At 38.0% G+C, this 24412-nt stretch overlaps 3 protein-coding genes across 5 annotated transcripts in view; 1 reads left to right on the forward strand and 2 right to left on the reverse strand.

Annotated features, from left to right (window-relative positions):
• Positions 1-9128, reverse strand: LOC107551746 (zinc finger protein 574). Of its 3 annotated transcripts, none has more exons than XM_016233468.1 (5): positions 8926-9128; positions 3607-3775; positions 2867-3468; positions 2444-2612; positions 1-1155 (listed from the first exon to the last, which is right to left on the reverse strand). In XM_016233468.1, exons 1-5 carry the CDS (start codon positions 8935-8937, stop codon positions 260-262), a joined length of 1848 nt encoding a protein of 615 aa, XP_016088954.1. In that variant the 5' UTR covers positions 8938-9128; the 3' UTR covers positions 1-259. The 3 variants fall into 3 exon arrangements, with proteins under 3 accessions (XP_016088954.1, XP_016088956.1, XP_016088957.1); XM_016233470.1 differs by lacking the exon at positions 3607-3775 and adding an exon at positions 6491-6659; XM_016233471.1 differs by lacking the exon at positions 8926-9128 and adding an exon at positions 4166-4390.
• Positions 9129-12051: 2923 nt separating this feature from the next.
• LOC107551731 (cytosolic 5'-nucleotidase 3) lies at positions 12052-15629 on the reverse strand. Its single transcript, XM_016233457.1, has 9 exons — positions 15577-15629; positions 14522-14620; positions 14211-14280; positions 13846-13892; positions 13679-13764; positions 13504-13593; positions 13168-13330; positions 12854-13054; positions 12052-12772 (listed from the first exon to the last, which is right to left on the reverse strand). The coding sequence occupies exons 2-9, from the start codon at positions 14618-14620 to the stop codon at positions 12671-12673; spliced, it is 858 nt and encodes a 285-aa protein (XP_016088943.1). The 5' UTR covers positions 15577-15629; the 3' UTR covers positions 12052-12670.
• Positions 15630-22892: 7263 nt separating this feature from the next.
• LOC107551732 (sorcin-like) overlaps positions 22893-24412 on the forward strand; it is a 9084-nt gene continuing 7564 nt past the window's right edge. The window contains exon 1 of the mRNA XM_016233458.1: positions 22893-23001. Within this exon, the coding sequence (XP_016088944.1) occupies positions 22963-23001 (39 nt within the window). The 5' untranslated portion in view covers positions 22893-22962. The remainder of the gene's footprint in view (positions 23002-24412) is intronic.

Consider the following 24412-nt stretch of genomic DNA (forward strand, 5'->3'; position numbering starts at 1 on the left):
CCAGAATAATCGCCATAGCTTCTCTCAATTGTCAACTAATCATTTACATTCCCAAAATCAACAATTCAATAATTGGACTTTGGATTTCTTTTTATTTTCTTCATTTTACATTCATGCAGTCTTTGTTCACCGATATCAGTAGAATCACAGATTTGAAGTGTCAGTTCATTATCCCAACCAGTCGCTGGGCACCCATTTTTGGAAGAACTGTTGGCTAGATAGATCCTCAAGTTGCGCCGATTCATTTTCTTCCTCTGCTTCAAGCAGGTTTTTTAAAGAGCTGCTTCTTCGTTTGATAGAGACACCACTTTGCAATACTCTTGTGCAGGCATGATTTTCCACGTTTGCCACAAGGGCAGTTCCAAGTGTTTGTCTTGGCATTGTAATCCACCAAGACTCTGCCCAGTTTACTGTAATGTGACACCTTTGGCTTATATATTGATATATAATACATGTAGTCAGGGCCTCCAATGGTAACAAGGCTAGTAAAAGTGGCACCTTTAAGCTTAGCTTGCTTTTGCATCTTAAGGCATCGTTTTTTCCGTATATCTCCAATCCATTTCCGCTCCACCATCTCAGTCAACACATGCTCTGATAAATCCTCACTCGGTGCAACAGCACAGGTGTAGTCTACTGAGCTTAGATGCACACACTGCGCAACCAAAAGTCCTCTCCTTTGTGCCACTTCAACACGATTGTTGCAATTATCCATTTCACACTTAACCTTGTGGGATGAACCCCAACATTTTTTGACCACATGGATGGGGGTACAAGGCTCACAAAATGATTCTGACACAACGTATAATCCATTCTTTTTATCGACACACTGTGCTGGTAGAACTGAAGTTAAGGTATGCAAGGCTTCATGATGCTTCCGCTCAATGTGTTTCTTTAAATTTTTTGAATTAAGACTGAGCCCGCAGTGAGGACACTGCGCTGAGATTTGCTTTCTTTTAGCCATCACTGGACGAGCTGGTAATTCCAGTGGACCAGGTGCTGGTGGCTGTAAAGAAGGTGCTTCTGGAGCTATTGGATGAGCCCTGCAAAGATGCCTTTTTAGCTCACTTTTCTTGAAGTAAGTCTTGGGACACTTGCAGCAGTGAAAATGTCTGGCCTTTTTACCACAGCCAATGTTACAGCTGTATATAACAAAATCTAAAAGTAAATAAATATGTTAGTAGACATTTCCCTGCATAATGACTTTAAAGGGGTCATATGATGTTGCTAAAAAGAACATTATTTTGTGTATTTGGTGTAATGAAATGTGTTTATGCGGTTCAAGGTTCAAAAAACACATTATTTTCCACATACTGTACATTATTATTTCTCCTCTATGCCCCGCCTTTTTGAAACGTGTCGATTTTTACAAAGCTCATCGATCTGAAAAGAGAAATGTGCTCTGATTGGCCAGTGATCTAGTGCGTTGTGATTGGCCGAATACCTCAAGCGTGTGACGGAAATGTTACGCCCCTTACCATACTGTGATGCCGTGTCCCGGAGCGACGAGACAAAAACATTAAAAAACCCATTATAAACGAGGCATTTGTTGCATCCAGTGGGGACATAATTACTGATTATAATGACTTATACTGTCTTTTTACGCGTTGCATCGTGCCGCGTAAACATAAAACCATTACTGCATTTGTGATCGGAGAAATTACAAACAACAAGCCTACTCTACACTGCTCAAAACTCACGTTTGAATCATCAGTGGAAAATTCTTTAAATATGAAAATGTATTTACAGTCTGTGAGTCAGACCAGCCGGCATTGTAGTCTACTCTCCCAGGATCAGGAAACAGTCCTCCATAAAGTAGTTTCGCTTTCGCAACGAAACACACAGCGTCCCCACGACATGGTGGTGGCAGCAACAGTAAAGTTACGCCTTCTTTCTTTGCGTGAACCTTTAGGCGGCGTTATGCAAATCTTTCTACAGTGACGTAGACATGTGGGGGCGTGTTTAAACGAAGCGTTTTAGGGGGGCGTGGACCAGTCTTAACTTTAATAAAGAATATCTCTTTGGGTTTGAGACTTTAGTCTTTGCAACTTCAGGGATCTTATCTATTCACGAACAGCTTGTAACACTCCAAAGAGAAAGGAAAACTTGAAATCGCATCATATGACCCCTTTAAACTGAAAAAAAAATATTGCTTTCTAATAAACTTCTTTTTTTAACATTAGTCAATGTACATTAACATAAATTAACAATGAACATTATTTTTCTTTTACAGATTGAATTAATTAATGTTACTGCTCATTGATACTTAGCTCATAATGGATTACCCAGTGTAAATATATAGTATACAATTTTTTTTTATTTTAAACTAAACATTTTAACCAATGAATACTGTAAAAGTATTTGTTCATTGTCAGTTTATAACATGTTAACTATTACCACATTATTATAAAGTATTACCAAACTAATTTTAAGCTCACATACTCACCTCCATATTCAACCGCTCTCAGTTTATGTCCAGCTAAATGGGTCATTATTTGATGGTACTGTCTTGGCTTACACACGTCAGTTGCACAGAAGGGGCATGTGAATAAAGTAGCATCTGCATGGCAGCGTCGCGGTCGAGGCTCCTGTCCTTTCTGCTTAACTGTGATGTGCTGAATAGACAAGAAATATGTCAGTTACACTCAAGAGTCTATCAATTTTAGTCTAAATTATATTTCCTCAATGTATATTACCATTGCTTCATATTTATACTAGACTGATTAATTGAACTAATTATTATTATTAGTTATGACGACAAATGCACTTTGAGAGATGCACTAAATAGCAAGCTAATGTAAACCAATAATACTTAATGCTAGGCAGTCATTCAGCTCAATGTATTTCAATTTTTAGAATTCAGACTCACCCTACGTGGATCCTGAACAGAGATTTGCTTTTTCTCAATCGCTGGAGAAGCTGCTAATTCTTGTCGATCAGGTGCTGCTTGCTGCAAATCAAGTTCTTGTGGTTGAGATGCTGGTCGCAGCTGTGAAGGAAGTTCAGGTGGTGGATGAGATGCTGATTGTTGGTGTGAAGGAGGTTCTGGTGATGGATGAGATGCTGGTTGTTGGTGTGAAGGAGGTTCTGGTGGTGGATGAGATGCTGGTTGTTGGTGTGAAGGAGGTTCTGGTGGTGGATGAGATGCTGGTTGTTGGTGTGAAGGAGGTTCTGGTGGTGGATGAGATGCTGGTTGTTGGTGTGAAGGAGGTTCTGGTGGTGGATGAGATGCTGGTTGTTGGTGTGAAGGAAGTTCTGGTGGTGGATGAAATGCTGGTTGTTGGTGTGAGGGAGGTTCTTGTAGTGGGTGACTTACAGGTTGTGGTTCTGGATTGCAAGTAGCTATTGGATGAGCGCTGCAAAGATGCTTTTTTATGGCACCTTTATTCATGTAAATCTTGGGACACTGGCAGCAGTGAAAATGTCTGGCCTTTTTTTCACAGCCAATGTTGCAGCTGTATATAACATGATCTAAAGAGATTTGAGCACATTTGTATAACCACACCATCGACGAAGAATAATTAATTCATAACACTTGTAATCTATGTTTGTTCTCTTCCCACATTATTACAAAGTGTTACCAAAGAAACTGTTTGCTCATAAACTCACCTCCATATTCAACTGCTCTCAGTTTATGTCCAGCTAAATGGGTCATTATTTGATGGTACTGTCTTGGCTTGCACACGTCAGTTGCACAGAAGGGGCATGTGAATAAAGTAGTGTCTGCATGGCAGCGTCGCGGTCGAGGCTCCTGTCCTTTCTGCTTAATTGTGATGTGCTGAATAGACAATAAAAATATCAGTTACCCTCAGGAGAAAATGTCTATAAATTTAAATCTAAAATATGTTTATGTATATAAACCACTGCTTCCCATTTTTGACTAGAAAACAATAATCAATTAAGATAACATGTTATGTTACATAGTGCTTAGAAATCTAGTCTAGAAAGCTAACTCATTATTTTTAAATTCACTTAGAATATACCTAACATACAAGTTACCATTCTCATCACTGGGTTTCATAGCTAAAGTGACAAATAGCTAGAAGATCCACTAAACAGCTAGCTAACATTGACTAATAATACTTGTTAGTAGTACTTTTTATAATTAGCTGGGTATCTAGCCAGCAAATTCACACAGTTTGGTCAAAACAATAAACAATCCCTTTACGCTTATCTGCAGGCGCTTGGCCTCAGTGTTCCTTCACTTTTTCAAATCACTTTATCTGTCTGACGCATAATGACAGTTGAAAAGAAAGAGAAAGGTGTCAGGAACAGTCCACTTGATTTAAACGAATCAGTTAAAACACCCACAGAATGATTTTACTACGATATAGAGTACTCCGCAAAAGTTACATAAGAAATGTATTTTTATATTTTGCTTTAGTGTGACAGTAGGAAATATCACTGTGTATTTCTAAACATTCATATAGCCATTAACTGTAATAAACCAGTTTATTTATTGAACCAGTAATAAACCAGTTTATTTTTGAAAACATCCTTAGTTGTTCGCCTAATGGTTAGAGAGTCGGACTCGTAACCCAAAGGTTGCGGGTTCGAGTCTTGTACCTGCAGGGATTGTATGTGGGGGGAGTGAATGTACAGTGCTCTCTTCCACCTTCAATACCACGACTGAGGTGCCCTTGAGCAAAGCACCGAACCCCAACTGCTCCCCGGGCACCCCAGCAAAAATGGCTGCCCAATGCTCCGGGTGTGTGTTCACTGCTGTGTGTGTGCACTTTGGATGGGTTAAATGCAGAGCACTAATTCCGAGTATGGGTCACCATACTTGGCCACATGTCACATCACTTACTTGACAGCATTTTTGCACGTGATTACAATTTTTCACAGTACTGTAGCTTCACAGATATAATTCCCCAATCATCTTGGATGTGTTCCCACAGTTCTTATGGATTTAGTCATCTCCTTTTGGCTCTAGATGCAATAACAGACAGGCTAAATGATGGTGAGATCATATCTCTGTGTATGTTGTTGGACTGTGCATACAAAAATTTCACTGATTACAAATAATGGCAAAAGGAATGTTTGGAAGCGTGAACTGACATCTCCTATTAGCACACTTAAACCAAAAGATATTAAATAATTTTTGGGTGAAAATTCTAACATACATTTGCTCAGTACTGTACCTCCTATTCTTTTTATCATCACACTGTGCTTCATGATTTATCCACTCAATGTATTTCTAATTTTGGGGAATTTGCACTCACCCTACTAGGACACTGCACAGAGATCTGCTTTCTCCCAATCGCTGAAGGTGCTGCTTGCTGCAAATCAAGTTCTTGTGGATGAGATGCTGGTTGTTGGTGTGAAGGAAGTTCTGGTGGTGGATGAGATGCTGGTTGTTGGTGTGAAGGAGGTTCTGGTGGTGGATGAGATGCTGGTTGTTGGTGTGAAGGAGGTTCTTGTAGTGGGTGACTTACAGGTTGTGGTTCTGGATTGCAAGTAGCTATTGGATGAGCGCTGCAAAGATGCTTTTTTATGGCAGCTTTATTCATGTAAATCTTGGGACACTGGCAGCAGTGAAAATGTCTGGCCCTTTTGCCACAGCCAATGTTACAGCTGTATATAACATGATCTAAAACAAAGGTTTGAGCACATTTGTATTAGCAAAATATTGACCAAGCATAGTGGATGATGTAAAAAAAAATATACAGTGGTGTGAAAAAGTGTTGGCCCCCTTCTTGATTTCTTATTTTTTTCCATGTTTATCACACTTTAATGTTTCAGATCATCAAACAAATTTAAATATTACACAAAGATAATGCAAGTAAATACAAAATGCAGTTTTTAAATGATGATTTCATTTATTAAGGGAAAAAAGCTGTCCAAACCTACGTGGCCCTACGTGAAAAATTAATTGCCCCCTCCTGTTAAATCATGAAAGAACTGCAATTAACCACATTATTTTAAGAAAGCTGAGTTAAATTTCACTAGCCACACCCAGGCCTGATTACTGCCAGACCTGTTGAATCAAGAAATAATTTAAATAGAACCTGTCTGACAAAGTGACACATGCTTAAAGAGCAACACATCATGCCGCGATCTAAAAAAATTCAAGAACAGATGAGAATCAAAACAGTTGACATGTATCAGTCTGGAAAGGATCATAAAGCCATTTCTAAGGCTTTGGGACTCCAGCGAACCATGGTCAGAGCCATTATCCACAAATTGAGAAAACTTGTAACAATGGTGAACCTTCCAAAGAGTTGCCGGCCAACCAAAATTACTCCAAGAGCACAACAATGACTCATCCAAGAGGTCATAAAAGAACCCAGAACAACATCTAAAGAACTGCAGAATTATTTTCACACTTAGTTCCTAACATGTCAGTTAAATATTACAACATTATTATAAACAAACTATGCTCAGACACACACTTCCACACGCAACCAAAAACGAAAAAAAATAACGTTTTTATTGTTAGTTTATATGACATATGTTAACTACCAAAGAAACAGTTTGCTCACATACTCACCTCCATATTCAACTGCTCTCAGTTTATGTCCAGCTAAATGGGTCATTATTTGATGGTACTGTCTTGGCTTACACACGTCAGTTGCACAGAAGGGGCATGTGAATAAAGTAGCGTCTGCATGGCAGCGTCGTGGTCGAGGCTCCTGTCCTTTCTGCTTAATTGTGATGTGCTGAATAGACAAGAATATTCAGTTAGGGAAGTGTCAGTTAGGGGAAATAACTATAATCCAAGATGCATTCTCGTCACTATAATACAATTGTTTCCCATTTTACTAAAAAAATGTACTTAAGCTACATTATATATGTGCATATAAATCCATGCATGGGTCAAAGACAAGACGTCCCATTTTGGTGGCCAAATTCAATTTACAAAAGTGATTATATATATATATATACACACACACACACACACACAGACAGACAGCATATTAAATGCAACTAAAGTGTCTACTTTAATGTTTCAAATAACTTTTGTGGAAATAACATGTTAAAATATGGGTGAGATAATGTTCCATCATTATTCAGCATGACAGATACATTTATGCAAAAATGAAACAACATATTCTGACCTGTACTTATATAAATGAAGTGATCATACTACATTTGTTATATTTATTTATATATTTATGTATATGTATATATATATATGATTAAAACGTATTGCTGACAAATGGGTAAAGTCTAATGGTTTGAAGGATAGTGGCCAAGATTGGTAAGGGGTCATATGATGCGATTTCAAGTTTTCCTTTCTCTTTGGATTAAAACGTATTGCTGACAAATGGGTAAAGTCTAATGGTTTGAAGGATAGTGGCCAAGATTGGTAAGGGGTCATATGATGCGATTTCAATTTTTCCTTTCTCTTTGGAGTGTTACAAGCTCTTGGTGCATAAAGAAGATCTGTAAAGTTGCAAAGACTAAAGTCTCAAATCCAAAGAGATATTCTTTATAAAAGTTAAGAGTCAGCCACACCTACCTAAAACGGCTCGTTCTAACATGCCCCCACATGTCTACATCACTATGTGAGAAGATTTGCATAACGCTGCCCAAATGTTCACACAAAGAAAGAAGGTGTAACTTTTATTCTCGCTGTAGTATTGTTTCTGCCGCCGCCACGTCGTGGAGACGCTGTGTGTTTCGTAATGAAAGCGAAGCTACTTTGTTTGGCCTTCCAAAAGAGGCCACGACTAGAAATCAGTGGTTAAGTTGCATTTACAACACTGTTCCAGAACAGTTCAACCCAAATATTCAGATGTGTGCTGCGCATTTTATGGAGGACGAGGACTGTTTCCTGAGAGAGTAGCCTACAATACGGTGTCTGTTTCTATAAAGTGGGGCAATTCCAACTTTGAAAGGACAGTCTGGCGCTTCTGACTCACAGCCTGTAAGTACGTTTTTATATTTAAAGGATTTGCCACTGATGATTCAAACGAGTTTTGAGCAGTGTAGAGTAGCGCTTGTTGTTTGTCGTTTCTCCGATCACAAATGCAGACATGGTTTTATGTTTACACGGCGTGATACGCAACGCAACGTGTAAAAAGACAGTACAAGTCATTATAATCAGTAATTATGTCCCCATTGGATGCAACAAATGCCTCATTTATAATTGGTTTTACTGGTTTTGTCTCGTCCTGCTGGGAGACGGCATCACAGTATGGTAAGGGGCGTAACATTTCCGTCACACCCTTGAGGTATTCAGCCAATCACAACGCACTGGATAGCTGGCCAATCAGAGCACACCTCGCTTTTCAGATCGATGAGCTTTGTAAAAATCGACGCGTTTCAGAAAGACGGGGCATAGAGGAGCAACAATAATGTACATCATGTGGAAAATAATGTTGTTGTTGTTTTTTTACCTTAAACACATTGCATTACACCAAATAATGTTCTTTTTAGCAACGTCATATGACCCCTTTAAAATTACAATGAATTAGTATTTTGGGATTGCACTGTGATCCTTCAAGTCTAACGATTCTTGCTCTAAATATGCCTGATTTTGTCTGTTTGCATACAAACTGTTACACTGAATCCGATTATTTTCTGTAAATAATCGTGTTTTAAAAAATGAACGAATGAATGAGAGATAGATAGATAGATTCTAATGGAAAAACTGTATTAAGCTTTTATTGTTTTGATAACTGAAACCCCCTTTTCTTCTTTGACCCGCATAAAAATCGAACCTAGCAAGCTAACTAGCTTGGGACTCATAAGCTATAGTTTTAAACAGAATTGGAATGTGCCACCCAGAAAGGTATTAGCAAGCTGGCGTTGTCACCACTGGTTTTACGGCTAAAGGGACCAAATGTGTGTGCACTAAATAGCTAGTTAACGCAAACTATATTTCACGCGAAATCGTGCAGCTAAACAGATATTTAGTAAGCAACCAGGCAGCTAACAAAGTAACACCAATCAGCCAAAACGTAAAAACAGTCTCCTCACAATCATCGGCATGCTATCTGTGTCCTTGTGTCTCCTCTTTCTGATTTTCTGAACGAATTGGTGGTTTAAAAGAACTCTTTTAGGTGAATAAAACCCTCTCGTTCACTTTATACATTTAATGGTTCACTGAAAGTCTTTCTGAAGCCAGTAGCCGCGCTCCATTTCAACTTTTTATGCCCTTCCTTCCCTAGTTTCCCTTCTTGTACGTCACTGATTATGCGCGAGTTCCCACTACCGGCAGCGAGGGTTGCCAGATCTGAGTATCAAAACTAACCCTACCCTAAATATCAATACATACAAAATACATATTTTACAGTCACTATTATGCATGCTATTTTAACTCGACAATCACTGTGTAGATTAGTATCAATCATAAAAACATAAAGGAGCTTGCAGCCAGAGCTACCAGTGCTGCTGCCTCCTAAAAATCTCCTTTGTCTCATCATCTTGCACAGTTTTATCATGGTAGCAAATAAAATACGTAAAATATTTTGATACAATTACTGAAGAACTGGCCGAAGACAAGTGCGTGTTTCTTTTGCTTTGAGACGCAGTGCTTCTGTCCGACGTGGTTGCTTTTAGGTGCTTCACATCACAATTCAATTCCATGGGGTAATTACAGACTTGGCAACCCTGGCTGGAACGCTTGTAAAGGTTTTCAAATGAACACATGGAATTCTCTATGCAGCTGATTGTTGACATTGATTTTTCCTTATGGGTATGTTTTATGCACTGCTCTGCATAAAACAGGTAAGAATCTCTGGTAAGAATTTCAAGCAAACCGTCGCTAAGGGGATTCAAAGCATTAAATACTCCAGCTTAGACCTCTCTCATGAGTGCATCCTGGCTATGGTTAACAGTCTTGGGTGTGACCTTTCCAGTTGTAGGGGGCAACAATGTGGAAAGAACAGAAATAATCCTTTAATCCATTTTGCATCATGCAGTTAGAGAGGTCAGACAGGTCAGAGAGACCTTGAGCAAAATATCCAAAGACATGCATGGGAAACAAGAAACTTGCAGAGAAGCGTCTGTGCTGTGCACCGCTGGACACTTTGGGGGTGGCCTTCATGATGCAGTTTTGGTACACAGTGCTAAAAAAAATTCCATGCCACAAGCCAGAAATAGAGGCACGATATAGACACATTTACATCAACATGTCTCATTTCATTTTTGCAAGATGAATTAGAAGAATTTGAAATAGCAGACATAAATGTATCTGTCGTTTCTCAGGGCTTTAAGCGTGACCTCCAGTGTGCAAAAAAAAGCACAAAACCGTGGCAGACTAGAGTGCAGAACCAGATGTACAGCATGATGGAAGGAATGACACTAAATTCATCATTTATGAAAGATCATTTAAGTATTTTTTTCTGAGACTGCTAGTTGCAAACTGTGAGGGAGAGCATACATTTTCCAAATTGTCTTCAGTAAAAAAAAAGAATGAAATGAGAACCAGAATGTGAAAAGTGTAAGTCTCAAGTCTCTATCACTTATAGCTATTGAGTCTAATTTTAACGAACTGGTGGATGGAGGAGGACAAGAAAGAAACTTCTGAATAATAAATAGCTTCGCTTACCGTATACATTGTTAGCCTATTGTACAATTGTCAGAACCTGCAGAGAGTGTCGATAATTTTCATTTTGCTTGTTTGATGGTCTGATGTTCAAAGGCAGGTCACAACTAGCACTGCATTTACAGACCAGAACTGCAGAAAAGAAAAAAAGGAAGGCCCTTGGAGATCAATTTCATGTTCAGTATTTTACACAATGAAGGACAAATAGCTGTACCTGTACTTTGCTCAAATTTGAGTGGAAAAATGAAAAAAAAAGTAATATGCATTACATACTGTATGTGACCCTGGAGCACAAAAGCAGTCATAAGTAGCACGGGTATATTTGTAGCAATAACCAACAATACATTGTATCTTTCAAAATGATTGATTTTTCTTTTATGCCAAAAATCATTAGGATATTAAATAAAGATCATGTTCCATGAAGATATTTTGTAAATTTCCTACTGTAAATATATCAAAACTTAATTTTTGATTAGTAACATGCATTACCACGGACTTCATTTGGACATCTTTAAAGGCGATTTTCTCAGTATTTTGAATTTTTTTGCGCCCTCAGATTCCAGATTGTCAAATAGTTGTATCTCGGACAAATATTGTCCTATCCTAACAAACCGTACACCAATGGAAAGCTTATTTATTCAGCTTCAGATAATGTATAAAACCCAATTTCAAAAAAATTAACCCGTACGATTTTGTGGTCCATGGTCACATATTTGAAAAAGTAACTCAGATAATTTATTCTCAATTTAAAAGTAATGCATTGCTTTACTAGTTACTTGAAAAAAGTAATCTGATTATGCGTTACTTGCAATGCGTTACCCCGAACACTGACCATAACCCTAACACATTTGTTCACAGTGACAATTTATTCTGATTACATATGCCATTAGGAGGTGACAAATGGGTGTTATGACCCATTATGACTTACTGAATTGATTTGTCTCAAAAAAAGCAGCAAGTCTTATTTTACTTTATTCACTAACACCTCTCATGGCCCCGTGTTGAGAAAAATTGAGTGAGGTGCAGAGGCATTTCCTTCAGGCTGAGGCTTATTAATTTGGCATACTTTTGGCGTAAGAGGGCCTTTACAGTTGCCAAAAATAGAACTTTAAAAAAAAAATATATATATATATAAATACATAAGCAAGCCCAGCGCAGATGATAAAAAGTGACACAAAAGTAACAAAGCATTACTTTACATAAAAAGTAACGCAATTAAGTACTTTTTTATAGAGTAATGCAACATTGTAATGCATTACTTTTAAAAGTAACTTTCCCAAACACTGGACAGACACAAGTCCTTTGGAGGCACTAAACCTAACCTCACTAGAATTTTCAGGGAACATATTCCAAATTCAGACACATTTCAAACCTTAAAAAGCATAACAGATAAAATTCAGTTTTTTTTTTTACTTTATACAGACCATGTGTTCAGCCTTCCTGCCAAACAGGTTGAGATTTCTCTTTAAGAAAAAGTAAAATAGTCACCGGCACTTGTTGCCAACTTTGTATAAATCTTTCTTATTCATTCACACATAATTTCACAGAATCAAACACTCCAGAGAAAAAACACTTTATTGCCTACCTCACAGGTAATCAGGAGGTTGTGCAAATGTTAACACCGAAAGGTTGATCATTTATGCTAAAACATTCTCACAGGACAAAGAACACAACACATGGAACATCATGGCTTCTGGAGCAATTTACAGTATTGCTTTAATGTTGATCTGTGCATGCAGCCTGCATACTCTCATGAAATACAAATTTCCACGAGAACTTGCTCATTCTTAAAAAGTGCACATCATTTTAAGAATGACGATGAATGTGATATGTCAGTTGGGCTTTGTACTCCTCACAGTCCCAACTTGTATTGCAAACACTGAATACACATATTTCCATATCAAAAATACTACAAACAATAATTTTGCCAATATGCAAATGATGTATTTTTCTTTTGATATTCATTTACACCGAGATCCCAGGTGTATGTGTTTATTAAAATAGTTCATTATGATGACAGGACACAACTTTAAAAAAGGTCAAAGAGTGACGTACGTATGGCTTGTGAACATGTGAGGCATGTCGACAGATGAACTATCCAGCTGACTCAATATCCTGGAATCGGAGTCTTTTCCTCGCAGGCTGTGCTGTGGGCCGGTGGCTCTGCGGTGTCTATTATAAGATCTTCTGTAGTATGGAATTAGGCACTTCAAGTGTTTCATCCCTCACCAGAACTATATCATAAGAGTCCATGTACTTTTCTAACCGTTCTTCTACCTGTGAAATACAACAAAACCTTATCAGTGAAATCAACTAAACAACGGTCCTGTTTTGAGCAATGAGAAAAGAAATCAGTACCTTATCATTAAGAAAGCCGATTTTGAGGATGTGCTCTACGTTGGGCACACCATCTGCCATGGTGAGATCACCGAGAGAGTCTCCGAGCAGAATAACGTTTCCATTGTCCTTCAGTTGTTTGAAATACTCCGTGTTCCTCAGGGCACCGTCATGCTTGTTGTAAACATGGACCAGCTCTCCTTTAAAGCCTTTCAGAACCCCCTGCAAGACAATACAGAAGATCCTGATCAGCAGATGATCATCACTGAGCTCAATTAAAGCAGTGTTTGAGAGTAATACAAACCGGTGATATTTATAAAAGCTTCGAGACTCACATTATCATCGAAGTCCATGAAGTTGGACACAACTTTGACGTTGGTGTGGTAGACGCCAGCTTGTCTGATAATTTCCTCCAGCACATCTCCCAGACCGGCGGAAAAAATGAACATAGGAACGTTGTGCTGGTGCAGCCGGTCAAAGAACTGCTCGTACCCTTCCCTGTGACATGTGACCAAACACATGCTTAAAGATCAGATCCGGCAACATCTTTGAGAGACTGATTGTGCTTTTGGTGTAGTAAAAGGACACCACAGCTGCTGCGATTCTAATGCAAGTTTATTTGGTATTCAGAGTGGAAGTTGTGAAAGGGTTAGGGTTAGAAATGTTTGTACCTTAGACAGACATCCGACTCTCTCACGACTTCTGGAAGTTTGTCCTTCTGCAATCGCTGTTCTACCAATAACGTGTGAGACTTAAAATACCTGAGGAAAAAAAGACCACATTTATTTAATACAGCATTCTGAAAGATCATTTCATGTGTGTTTATTTGCATGTGTGGCCACTCACCACTCCACCATAAATGGATATTTCTCCTCCATGGTCAGATGTGGGTCAATCTCTATTGGATAATACGTCTCCTTTAGTTGGAGCAGCTGGAAAAATAAAATTTTTAGCATGTAAATCATGCAACTTTATACAAACGTTTTATTGAAGGAAAAAAAAAAACGATATACCTTCTTCCTACATTCTTCTGTCACCAGCTTGCAGTTGTCAATGATATCTGTAAAAGCCAAATGTACAGATCACTGGATATCAAAGATATATTTTAGTGTGATTTTTACAAATGTATCAGTCAATCCAGTGTCATCAAAATTAATATCCAGACAGAACAGGTTATTGTAACATTTGTAAAGAAACAACCCTCCATCTATCAAGAAAAATGTTGACATATATATTTGAATTAAAAAAACTCTTTGAAAACTACTTTTAAGATTTGTTTTATTACATGCATAGTAACCCTCTTAGAATATTTTGTTTATTGACTAAATTGGTGTGCTCTTTGTTGCGAGATGATAAAAAGGGGCAATTTTTTACTCACTATGACATGTTGGGCAACGATTTCCATTGACAGCAAACTTGCTTAACGTCATATCAAAATCTGTGATGATCTGAAGAACAGAAGGAGAGTCAGCAGATCCAAGGTGGACACCATGGGTCATTAGACACTAGTCACAGACTAATATATCAGCATTATAAAGCAACAGTGATGCCTGCTTTATTAAACACTACTAATGACAGTGTTGACACTACAAGTGTGTTTCCATTCAGTGCATAACACTAGTAATGTGACAGCAGTTGTATGATAGACATATGGCCTAATAGAGCACAGGGAGGTGACGGTGTTTGTACCTGCAGTTTCGATGCTCCACCTTTAATGAGACTGCAGATAACCTGCTCCACCCTCTCAGGGTCTCTGATGTGAACTGTGCTCTTCTCAAATTCTGGCATCTGCAGAAACACAAACGCAGAAAGAACCAATGAGATTAAGCGGTTCAGTGGCATGCTTAATTATTCCCTCCCCTCTCCTCAATGCTGTGCTGATGTCACTGCAGAGAGGGAGGAGCCAGAAGAGGGGAGGAGCCAGAAGAGGGCAGACGCCGAAGTCTCTCACTAGTAAAGGAGAAAAAGATATTAGCTCGAGTCTTATGGAAGAAATCCACTGAGGCGGAAGAAAATGACTGTGATATATCACAGGTAAAACTTACATCTTTGAGTTACAATTCTGTAATAACCAAATTATTACAGAATTATGATTTAACAATCAAACTCCTAATTATTAAATATGTTCGGTAACGCATTCTAATGTTTCGAAAACCTTTTTTTTGTATTATATAATTAATGTGTTCATGCTTTGACTGCAATATAAATATATCTTGGTTTCTGTATACAGGTAAATGGGTTTAACATAGGTTTGTAACTGTAATTCTGACAGTGTTGACATGTCATTTGTCACTGTGACGGTTGAGTCCCTCCTCGTCTCTATTCCAAAAATATAGTGGACAACATGCACTGAGTACACTGGATGTACGTGTGATCTACCCCTACCCCCATCTCATGCCATCCAGATGGTAATCAGATCCCTCATATTTACAAGGCTGCATACGAGAATGATTGTACAGTTTTTGAAACTAATTTGAAGTTTACCAAAATCTCCCAGAGAAATGATAAACAACCCATTCAAGAAATACTACAACAAAAACACTTACAGTCAGTCACAATGACCACTGTATGAGGTACTTTTGAGTGAAACATGCCAATTTTGCAGCTGAGTTTGTTCTGATTCATGCAAGAACATCCACACATCAAATAAATGGTCATAGTGAAGACAGACTTTTATCACATAATGCTGACCCCATAAACATTTACCGCGTATAAACACATGTATAAATAGCATGTAAGCATACCTTTTCCTCTTCCAGGCTTTGTGTCAAACACAGAAGAAAATGTTTCTTGTCTGACACACACTTATATAGTCCTGGCACACAGGGGGGCGTAGCCACAAAATTGATAACACCCCATAATCTAAACCCCCACAGGGAATCACATGACACAAACAGCCGTTTTAAATACACACACACACACAAACAAACAACACATCCAAAAAATTTGGTAATGACATGCATTTGGTAATGACAGATGAGGCACAGGTGCAGTTCGGAGTGTTTTTTAACACTAAACATTAACCTTAAAAAAAAGTCAAACAGTATATTGTGTATATACAGAAACTAAATTATGCTGACTGAAGGACTAAGGCTATCTCCTTGAGTCTGAGTGTTTGGTATGTGTGGACTGTGTGGCTCAATGAGGTCAGGGTTTGACAGCTCTACTCTGCGTTGAGGTATTTCACAATGTCAGAAACAGAAATTATAAGCATTATAAGCTTTTAATGAAGCTCCAGAGTGAAACAGTCTGCACCACTGGATTCCTTATGGTTCGTGTATTTGAGAGTACTAAATATGTTCCAGCTCTCAAACTGTTAACAGCTGTAACAGTCGTATGTGTTTGAGAGTCATGCTGTTACTTGCCAGTGTGTTTCTGACACAACACATTCCAGTGATGGGGAATGTCTTTAATCGTCACACATTGATTGTTTCATTGTATGTACATCTCTGTGTGCATTGTATTCGTGTCCCCACCCAAACAAAGGTCAAAACTGAAATATGGTTACTGAATCAATCAATTGGCACTTATTAAAGACACAAAAGTGATTCAGTCAAAGAACAGTGAGTGATTTTTCTCTTTGTCTTTTGCTGCTTCATAAACATTAATGACACAGCAGCAGGTATATGCTTTTACTAATGCATGGATTTAATATACTGAGTCTTGCACACATCCGATTTCCACTGCTTACATTAATCTGAAAGTCTTTAGAAGCTAAATTTCACAGAATTTAGTTGATCAGATAATTCTGCATTAATCAAAATAGAATATTAGTTACAACTCTTACAAATATTACTGATCATCGGAGTACAGTACCATAGATATTTATGGCTCTTACAAGCTGGCTGCACTCTGCTATTTCATTTTCAATGAAAATTCATTGATTTGTTAAAGTGATGAGCAGTGTCTGAAATGTTGACCCGAGTAATTTGACCAGTACTTCATTTGATCCTGCTGGATCCTGTTCCGGAAAATGTCCGATTTTGAACCGCTGCGGTAGGCTTATATATTTTTTTAAATCGGGCATTTACAGTGCATTAGATCGTGACAGTGCATGCTTGCGTGCATACGAGACAGAGCGAGCGTGGGTTTGGCTAGACGTATTCGGAGGTTATTACTCACGTACCATTCGGCACAAATCCAAAAGTTTCCATATTCGCAATGTATTTGAATGTTAAACTATTATTTATAATGTAAACTAGGCTTGTAGGTCTACTTTACATGCATTCGCATATAGACGGAAAAGATATCTTCCTCTTCACATGAGCAAAAACGTCCTTGGCATAACAGCAGAGTGGACCGCTATACTACGGTCTATTTAAACTGACCAGTGTAACCTTTTATGTTTGGTTGACTGTATTTTATTTTGATAATGAACAGACTGCGATGTAAGTTTGAATTGCTAGAATTTGTGGGGTGTGTGCGTGCGAGGTGCCGGTGCGATCGAACAGCTGAAACATAAAAAACTCCATTTTTGGAGTAAGATATAATCCGCAAAAGTGTTTACTTTTATTTTTGCACACTCGCAATAAAAACGAGATTTGTGCTTTTGCAAAATAAAGCAAACATACAGAGTGTGCGTTGTCATCCATTCCTTTCCGTGAACTTGTTTATGGAATGCCGCGCCACACTTCTGTTTTAAATCTGTTAGCTTAATTATTTAAGTCAGCTCTGATTATGGCAAGTGTGGTATAAAAGCTTTGTTTATTAGAGGAACTCTGCTATTTCATTTTCAATGAAAATTCATTGATTTGTTAAAGTGATGAGCAGTGTCTGAAATGTTGACCGTTCCAAGGTGGACTTGTTGACATTCATGTATCTCCATATAGGCTAGATATCCATGGTCACAGCACTGTTTATGAGTCTTAAAAAACAGAAATGAATTAGCATTTTTGAAATTCTGGTTCCATTGTCCCAAAGTCAAGGTTTTTTTTTTTAAAGGCCGCAATTAGACTTGTGCCGGTATTCGGTAATACGATATATCACGGTAATGAATATGCACGATATTGGTCTACTTTACATGCATTCGCATATAGACGGAAAAGATATCTTCCTCTTCACATGAGCAAAAACGTCCTTGGCATAACAGCAGAGTGGACCGCTATACTACGGTCTATTTAAACTGACCAGTGTAACCTTTTATGTTTGGTTGACTGTATTTTATTTTGATAATGAACAGACTGCGATGTAAGTTTGAATTGCTAGAATTTGTGGGGTGTGTGCGTGCGAGGTGCCGGTGCGATCGAACAGCTGAAACATAAAAAACTCCATTTTTGGAGTAAGATATAATCCGCAAAAGTGTTTACTTTTAAAACGATGCTCTTAGTTGTGGCATCACCGTTTAGTGACACCATTGAATGCTTCGGGAAAACGTATAGTCAAGCGTCGGTCACAGCGCCTTTTAATTGCTGTTTTGAATCCTGCAATTATTTATTTACAGATAATAAACTCCGATTATGACAAGTGTGGTATAAAAGCTTTGTTTATTAGAGGAGTAATTGGTACGCTGGAAAATGTTACATCGCGACCATGCTTTTGGATGCCATTTGAGCCGATAGCCTACAGTCACGCGGCTCGGATCTGGTTTGCCGGTTGGTCACGAATTTCCACAAATTCAATAATATTTAGGCACTGTTTCTTTTCCTAAATCCTCACCGTCTAACCCCGTAATTTCGCAGGTTTATTTTATTGTCATTCACTTTGTATCACTGTTTTCGCATCTAAGGGAAATGAAAGAGTTCATGTCCATGAATTAGCCTAAAATTTGTTCGATTTATTAATTTCAATCGATTTATTAATTTGTTCATGGGTTATTTAAGGAACAAAATTAATGAAACATGGACAGTGGCCACAAATTAATAAGTCGTAGGAACGAATTAACAAGTTGTAGGAATGAATAGTCTATCTGTCCTGTGTCCTGCAGCCCTGCAAAGCGCAGAGCCCGATATGAAAGAATTATCTGGGGAAATGACTTAGTTACTACATTTCTATTGCATTCCATGTTGAAGAACTTTTTGTTTCTATTTAAATGTACTTTTAAAGTTTAAATCACATTAAAAGCTTAATTTGTAATTATGAATGAATGATGATGCATTTATATACCGTCACTCACAGCCACTCGCACGTGTTTTGCGCATGAGCCACACGCAGCCCAAAAATAAACGACTTAATCGACCATCGATAGCTTTAATCGATTGCATCTCTTATCGACAATTAATCGATCGTCGATTAATCGTTGACATCCCTACTCTGGATGAAAGCGCACTTTCACTCTCTGACAGCAGATGGCGCTAAACTGCAGAAATAATAATAATAATAATTCATTTAAATTCAGCCGTTACCCCGGAAACCCTGTGAACAAAGTAGGGCTGTCGCGATAACCGCAATATCGCAATACCGCGCTATTGACGAGCAAACCGCAGAGGAATGCAAGAACCGCAGCAACCGCGATTTTTGCGTGTTTTGTTTTTTCCTAAGGTTATGCCCTTCTCGTTTTACACTTCATGCATGTGGACTGAATATTAAACATGTTAGTAACGATAACATAATGTGTACCATGCTGATTTGTACAGAGGCTCCGTAGATTTGCACTTAACAAGCCTAAACAGACAGTGAATGAGAGAGAGATCGACTGAGCGCGTGCAATTACTTGCGTCTGTCCTCCAGGCCGAGTCATATATATTTGTGAAAATAGGTTGTCTGTTTTAGCATCGACGCAGAGCTGGTCAGCTGAGCCTTCTAAAGTGGCGCTCAAAGTTAAAATGATTTCAACAGCGTGTTTCATTACGTCTCTTTGAATGAATGAATCAGCGTTTTTGAACGTGTAGTCTACCACCTTGTGGCGCAACACTGTAACTGCACTGCACTGAAATATCAATAGAAAGTCTCTTGTCCAGTCAGATTAGAAAATCAGATTACAACTAGGCTAACTGTTAGACATATAGGCTAACGATAGCCTAACGATCTTATTGTCAGGTTTATGTTCTGTTAAGTGGACCGTTATTTTGTCATTCTCTTCGGTTTACTTCACTTCCTGTTTCAACGCTATTTGGTTTCGGTTTCATTGTTTTCTGAATATGACCTCGTAAGTTATATCGTAACACATACACAAATTACATTGTGTGTGCGTGTATATATATATATATATATATATATATATATATCTCCACCAAACCGAAAACCAAAACAAAAAAAACCCACCACACTAAGCTCTCAAACTAACTGAATGTTTACGTAAAAAAGAAAATTACTTTTCTATAAACAATCAACTTCTTTGAATCAACAATTGTCTATCCATCAATCAATTATGTTAATTTGATCGTTTAGCATTCTGGCATCCCCTCATTAAAGCCGTAAGGTACCACCGTCTCGTCTTTTTGTCCATTGTTCAAATAATTTTTCGCTTGAAATCAAAGTGTTTAATGTCCCATTTTACCTCATAGCTGGACTGGTTGATTTGGTTCATTATCCCTTCAGGAAAACAATATTTCTGGTACCAAAGCCGCTCAAAAAATGGGTGAGGAGAGCGCTGCTGCACCAAAAGTTACCATGACAACCAGCTCCTTTCTAGCAACATGCATTTAAAGCAATACTTTTCCAAAATAATTTAAAAAAGTGTAGTAACTACTGTACGGTTACCATGCTAAAGGAACCTGTAGATATTTTTCTAAGGATGGCATTAAGCCTGTAGTGAATAATACTGCTATCTAATGTCATCAGTGTTGGGGGTAACTCATTACAAATAACGCGAGTTACGTAATCAGATTACTTTTTCAAGTAACTAGTAAAGTAATGCATTACTTTTTAATTTACAAGAGAATATCTGAGTTACTTTTTCAAATGAGTAACGCAAGTTACTTTTTTTTTTCCAATTTATTGACTGACAGCTCTGGTGTCGCCATGTTGAGAGAAATCAGAAGATGCTACTGTAGTTCTAAAATAAATATGAATATGCATCATCTCACTCACACAAAAAAACACAGATTCAGTATTCCTCAAAATGAATACAAATAATGCAACTCAGAATATGACGCAAACCTGCAATAATTAAATGTTAAACAACACAAATATCCTTTATGTATTTAATCCCATTCTATTAACCAGTGTCTTTGCTTCGGACCTTCGATGATCCAGTTCAACCGTACTAATAAGCACAAATCTGTCTTTTTTTTATTGCTGGAGTGTGTTGAAATGTCTTCTTCTGCGTTCTACTTTACATTTCCTTCAGCCTGAGGCTTTTTCATTTCACTTCAGGTGTGAAAAGGCTTTTATATTTGGCAAAAATAGAACTTTTTTATTATAAAAACAAACAAGCAAGCCCTGTCCAGATTTAAAATTAGGATAACAAAAAACACAACATTCCACAAAAAATAAAAAAATAAAACACTTCAGATTGGGGAACACATATTCAATATTAACTAAGAGTTTTCCCTCAGTAAACATATTAATAGTAAGCAAGCTGGTAAGCTGTAGTAGTTATGTTTAGGTATTGGGTCATGTATAATAAGGCAGTAATTATGTGCTTTATATTTACTAATAAGCAGCCAATATGCTAGTAATATGCATACTAATAAGCAACTAGGTAATAGTGAATAGTGTTCCCTAATCTAAAGTATTACTAAAAGCTTTTCTATTTTAAGTTTTTAAAACTCTTATAAATAAATCATAACTACACAAGTAGGCTATATCATTTTTTCAACGCACAACCTATTTAATAAAAACAATATAAGCAGCTAAATATGAAGTATTACGCATTTTACACAGATTCGGCTAACACTTTATTTTAAGGTGTCCTTAATTAAACATTGAAGTACTGAGTAATATTAATTAAATACACGTACTTACTATATGGTTAGGGTTAAGATTAGGGCTTTGTCCTAGGATTGTTTGCATGTAATTATGCATAATCTATTGTTATTAAAATAGTAAGTACATGTAACGTGCGGTGTTGGGGGTAACGCATTACAAGTAACGCGAGTTACGTAATCAGATTACTTTTGTCAAGTAACTAGTAAAGTAACGCATTACTTTTTAAATTTACAAGAAAATATCTGAGTTACTTTTTCAAATGAGTAACGCAAGTTACTTTGTTTTCCCATTTATTGACTGACAAGTCTCTTGTCGCCATATTGGGAGAAATCGGGAGTACAGAGGTGTTGTGTGCGCTGCGTGAACATGATGTTACTGTAGTTCTAGACTAAATGTGAATGTGCATTAATTCATCCCACTCACAAAAAACAGATTTAGTATTCATCAAAATGAATTAAAACCGTGAAATGCAAACTCAGAATATGACGCAAACCAGCAATAATTAAATATGTTAAATAACACAAATGTATCTAATCCCATTTTATTAACCAATGTCTTTGCTGTTGACCTTTGATGATCCAGTTCAACCATACTAATAAGCACAAATGACTTTAGAGAAACTAACAATTGTGCTTTGTTTTTTTTATCGCTGAAGAGTGTTCCTTCTCCTGTGTTCTACTGTACAGACGTGAATTCACTTTTGCTTCAGCCTGAGGTTTATTCATTGCACTTTTTGGTGTTAAGGGCGTTTACATTTGCTATAAATAGAACTTCTTATGTTAAAAACAATCAAGCCCTGCTTATATTTAAAAAGTAACGCGAAAGTAACGCAAAAGTAATATAACGCATTACGTTCCATAAAAAGTAACTAAGTAACGTAATTAGTTACTTTTTTTAGGGAGTAACGCGATATTGTAATGCATTACTTTTAAAAGTAACTTTCCCCAACACTGGACATGTGTAACAAGGACACCTTAAAGTAAAGTGTTACCCAGATCTGCATTTTCTTGCAGGCGTTCTACATTCATGTGACAGCAGGTGTCGTGGTATACTCTGAACAGTCAAATATTTTCCAAAGGCAGTATTTTCATACGCTTCTAGGCTTTCAAATCTATTTCACAGTTGAGTAAACACAAAATAATGGATTTATTATTTGGGTTGTTTATCTAGTGCAAGCCAGATCATCTGACGTTAGTAGGAAAAATAAACATTGGTTTGTTTGCCACGCCCATTACGGAAGAGGGCGGAGATTAAAATCCACACATTTAAGCATCAATGTATCCGGTTTTGGGCAGTCTCCAAAAAGAAATCGCTCTTTTACAATGAATTTCCAGGGATACGGTGCACCGGCTGCGGGCGGGGTATGATTTTGATCAGTTTTCTGTCAATTATATGAATTCATTCGCTGTACATGAACGTTTGGTAAAGCCTGATGTTAAACAATCTTGCGCTTATTCTAACATAGTGTGACCATGAGCTTGTTTAAGGTGCCACAGGGTGAATATTATTAGGCGATTATCTTACAGTGGGCGCTGTAAAGGGAAAGTGTTAGTATGCTTTGTGGTGTTTAAAGCTCTCCTGGTTGGTTGAATAAATATGGAATTGAATTGTTGCTGCTTTGCCTGCCTCTGGTTTACAAAACACACCTGTTTTTTTATCAGCAGATTAGTACAGTGACCCTTGACCAGAACTGGGTGTGTCTGATTGAGACACGGTTGTAGGTCATTGGTTTTTTTTCATACTAGTTCTTCTGACCCACAGCATTGGCAATTTTATATGTTGCTCTTATCTGACGCACTAAGTCCATTTCCTGGAGTTCTCTCTTAATGGAGCTTGTGATATGCATTTACTGTGTTAATTAAGAAAGCCATACACAATTTGTGCAGTGCTGTGTGCCCAGGATTGTACTGTAATCATTGTAGTGTATCACTAGATGGTCCTTCCTACAAATGCTTAAAGGGGTCATATGATGTTGCTAAAAGAAACATTATTTTGTGTATTTGGTGTAATGAAATGTGTTTATGTGGTTTAAAGTAAAAAAAACCACATTATTTTCCACATACTGTACATTATTGTTTCTCCTCTATGCCCCGCCTTTTACAAAGCTCATTGGTCTGAAAAGCGAGGTGTGCTCTGATTGGCCAGTTATCCAGTGCGTTGTGATTGGCCGAATACCTCAAGCGTGAGACGGAAATGTTACGCCCCTTATCATACTGTTGATGCCGTGTCCGGCCGGAGCGACAAGACAAAAACATTAAAACCCATTATAAATGAGGCATTTGTTGCATCCAGTGGGGACATAATTACTGATTATACTGTCTTTTTATGCGTTGCGTTGCATCGCGCCGCGCCGTGTAAACATAAAACTCTGTCAGCATTTGTGATCAGAGAAATGACAAACAACAAGTGCTACTCTACACTGCCCAAAACTCGCGTTTGAATCATCAGTGGCAAATCCTTTAAGTGAAAATGTACTTATGTGAGTCAGACCAGCCGGCATTGTAGTCTACTCTCACAGGATCAGGAAACAGTCCTCCATAAAATGCGCTGCACACATCTGGATAGTTGGGTTGAACTGTTCTGGAACAGTGTTGTAAATACAACTTAGCCACTGATTTGTAGTCGTGTCCTCTTTTGGAAGGCCAAAACACCGCGGCCTAGCGTGAGCCGAAGCCCCGGCTTAGCGTGCGCTGAGGCCGGGCTAGCGTGAGCTGAGGCGGCGGGGTCGAGAACGGCGCGCCTGGCGGATCCGACGAATGAGCGGCAACCACA

Source organism: Sinocyclocheilus grahami, unplaced genomic scaffold (assembly GCF_001515645.1).
Source record: "Sinocyclocheilus grahami isolate Dianchi unplaced genomic scaffold, SAMN03320097.WGS_v1.1 scaffold431.1, whole genome shotgun sequence".
In the NCBI taxonomy this organism is placed as follows: Eukaryota; Metazoa; Chordata; class Actinopteri; order Cypriniformes; family Cyprinidae; genus Sinocyclocheilus; species Sinocyclocheilus grahami.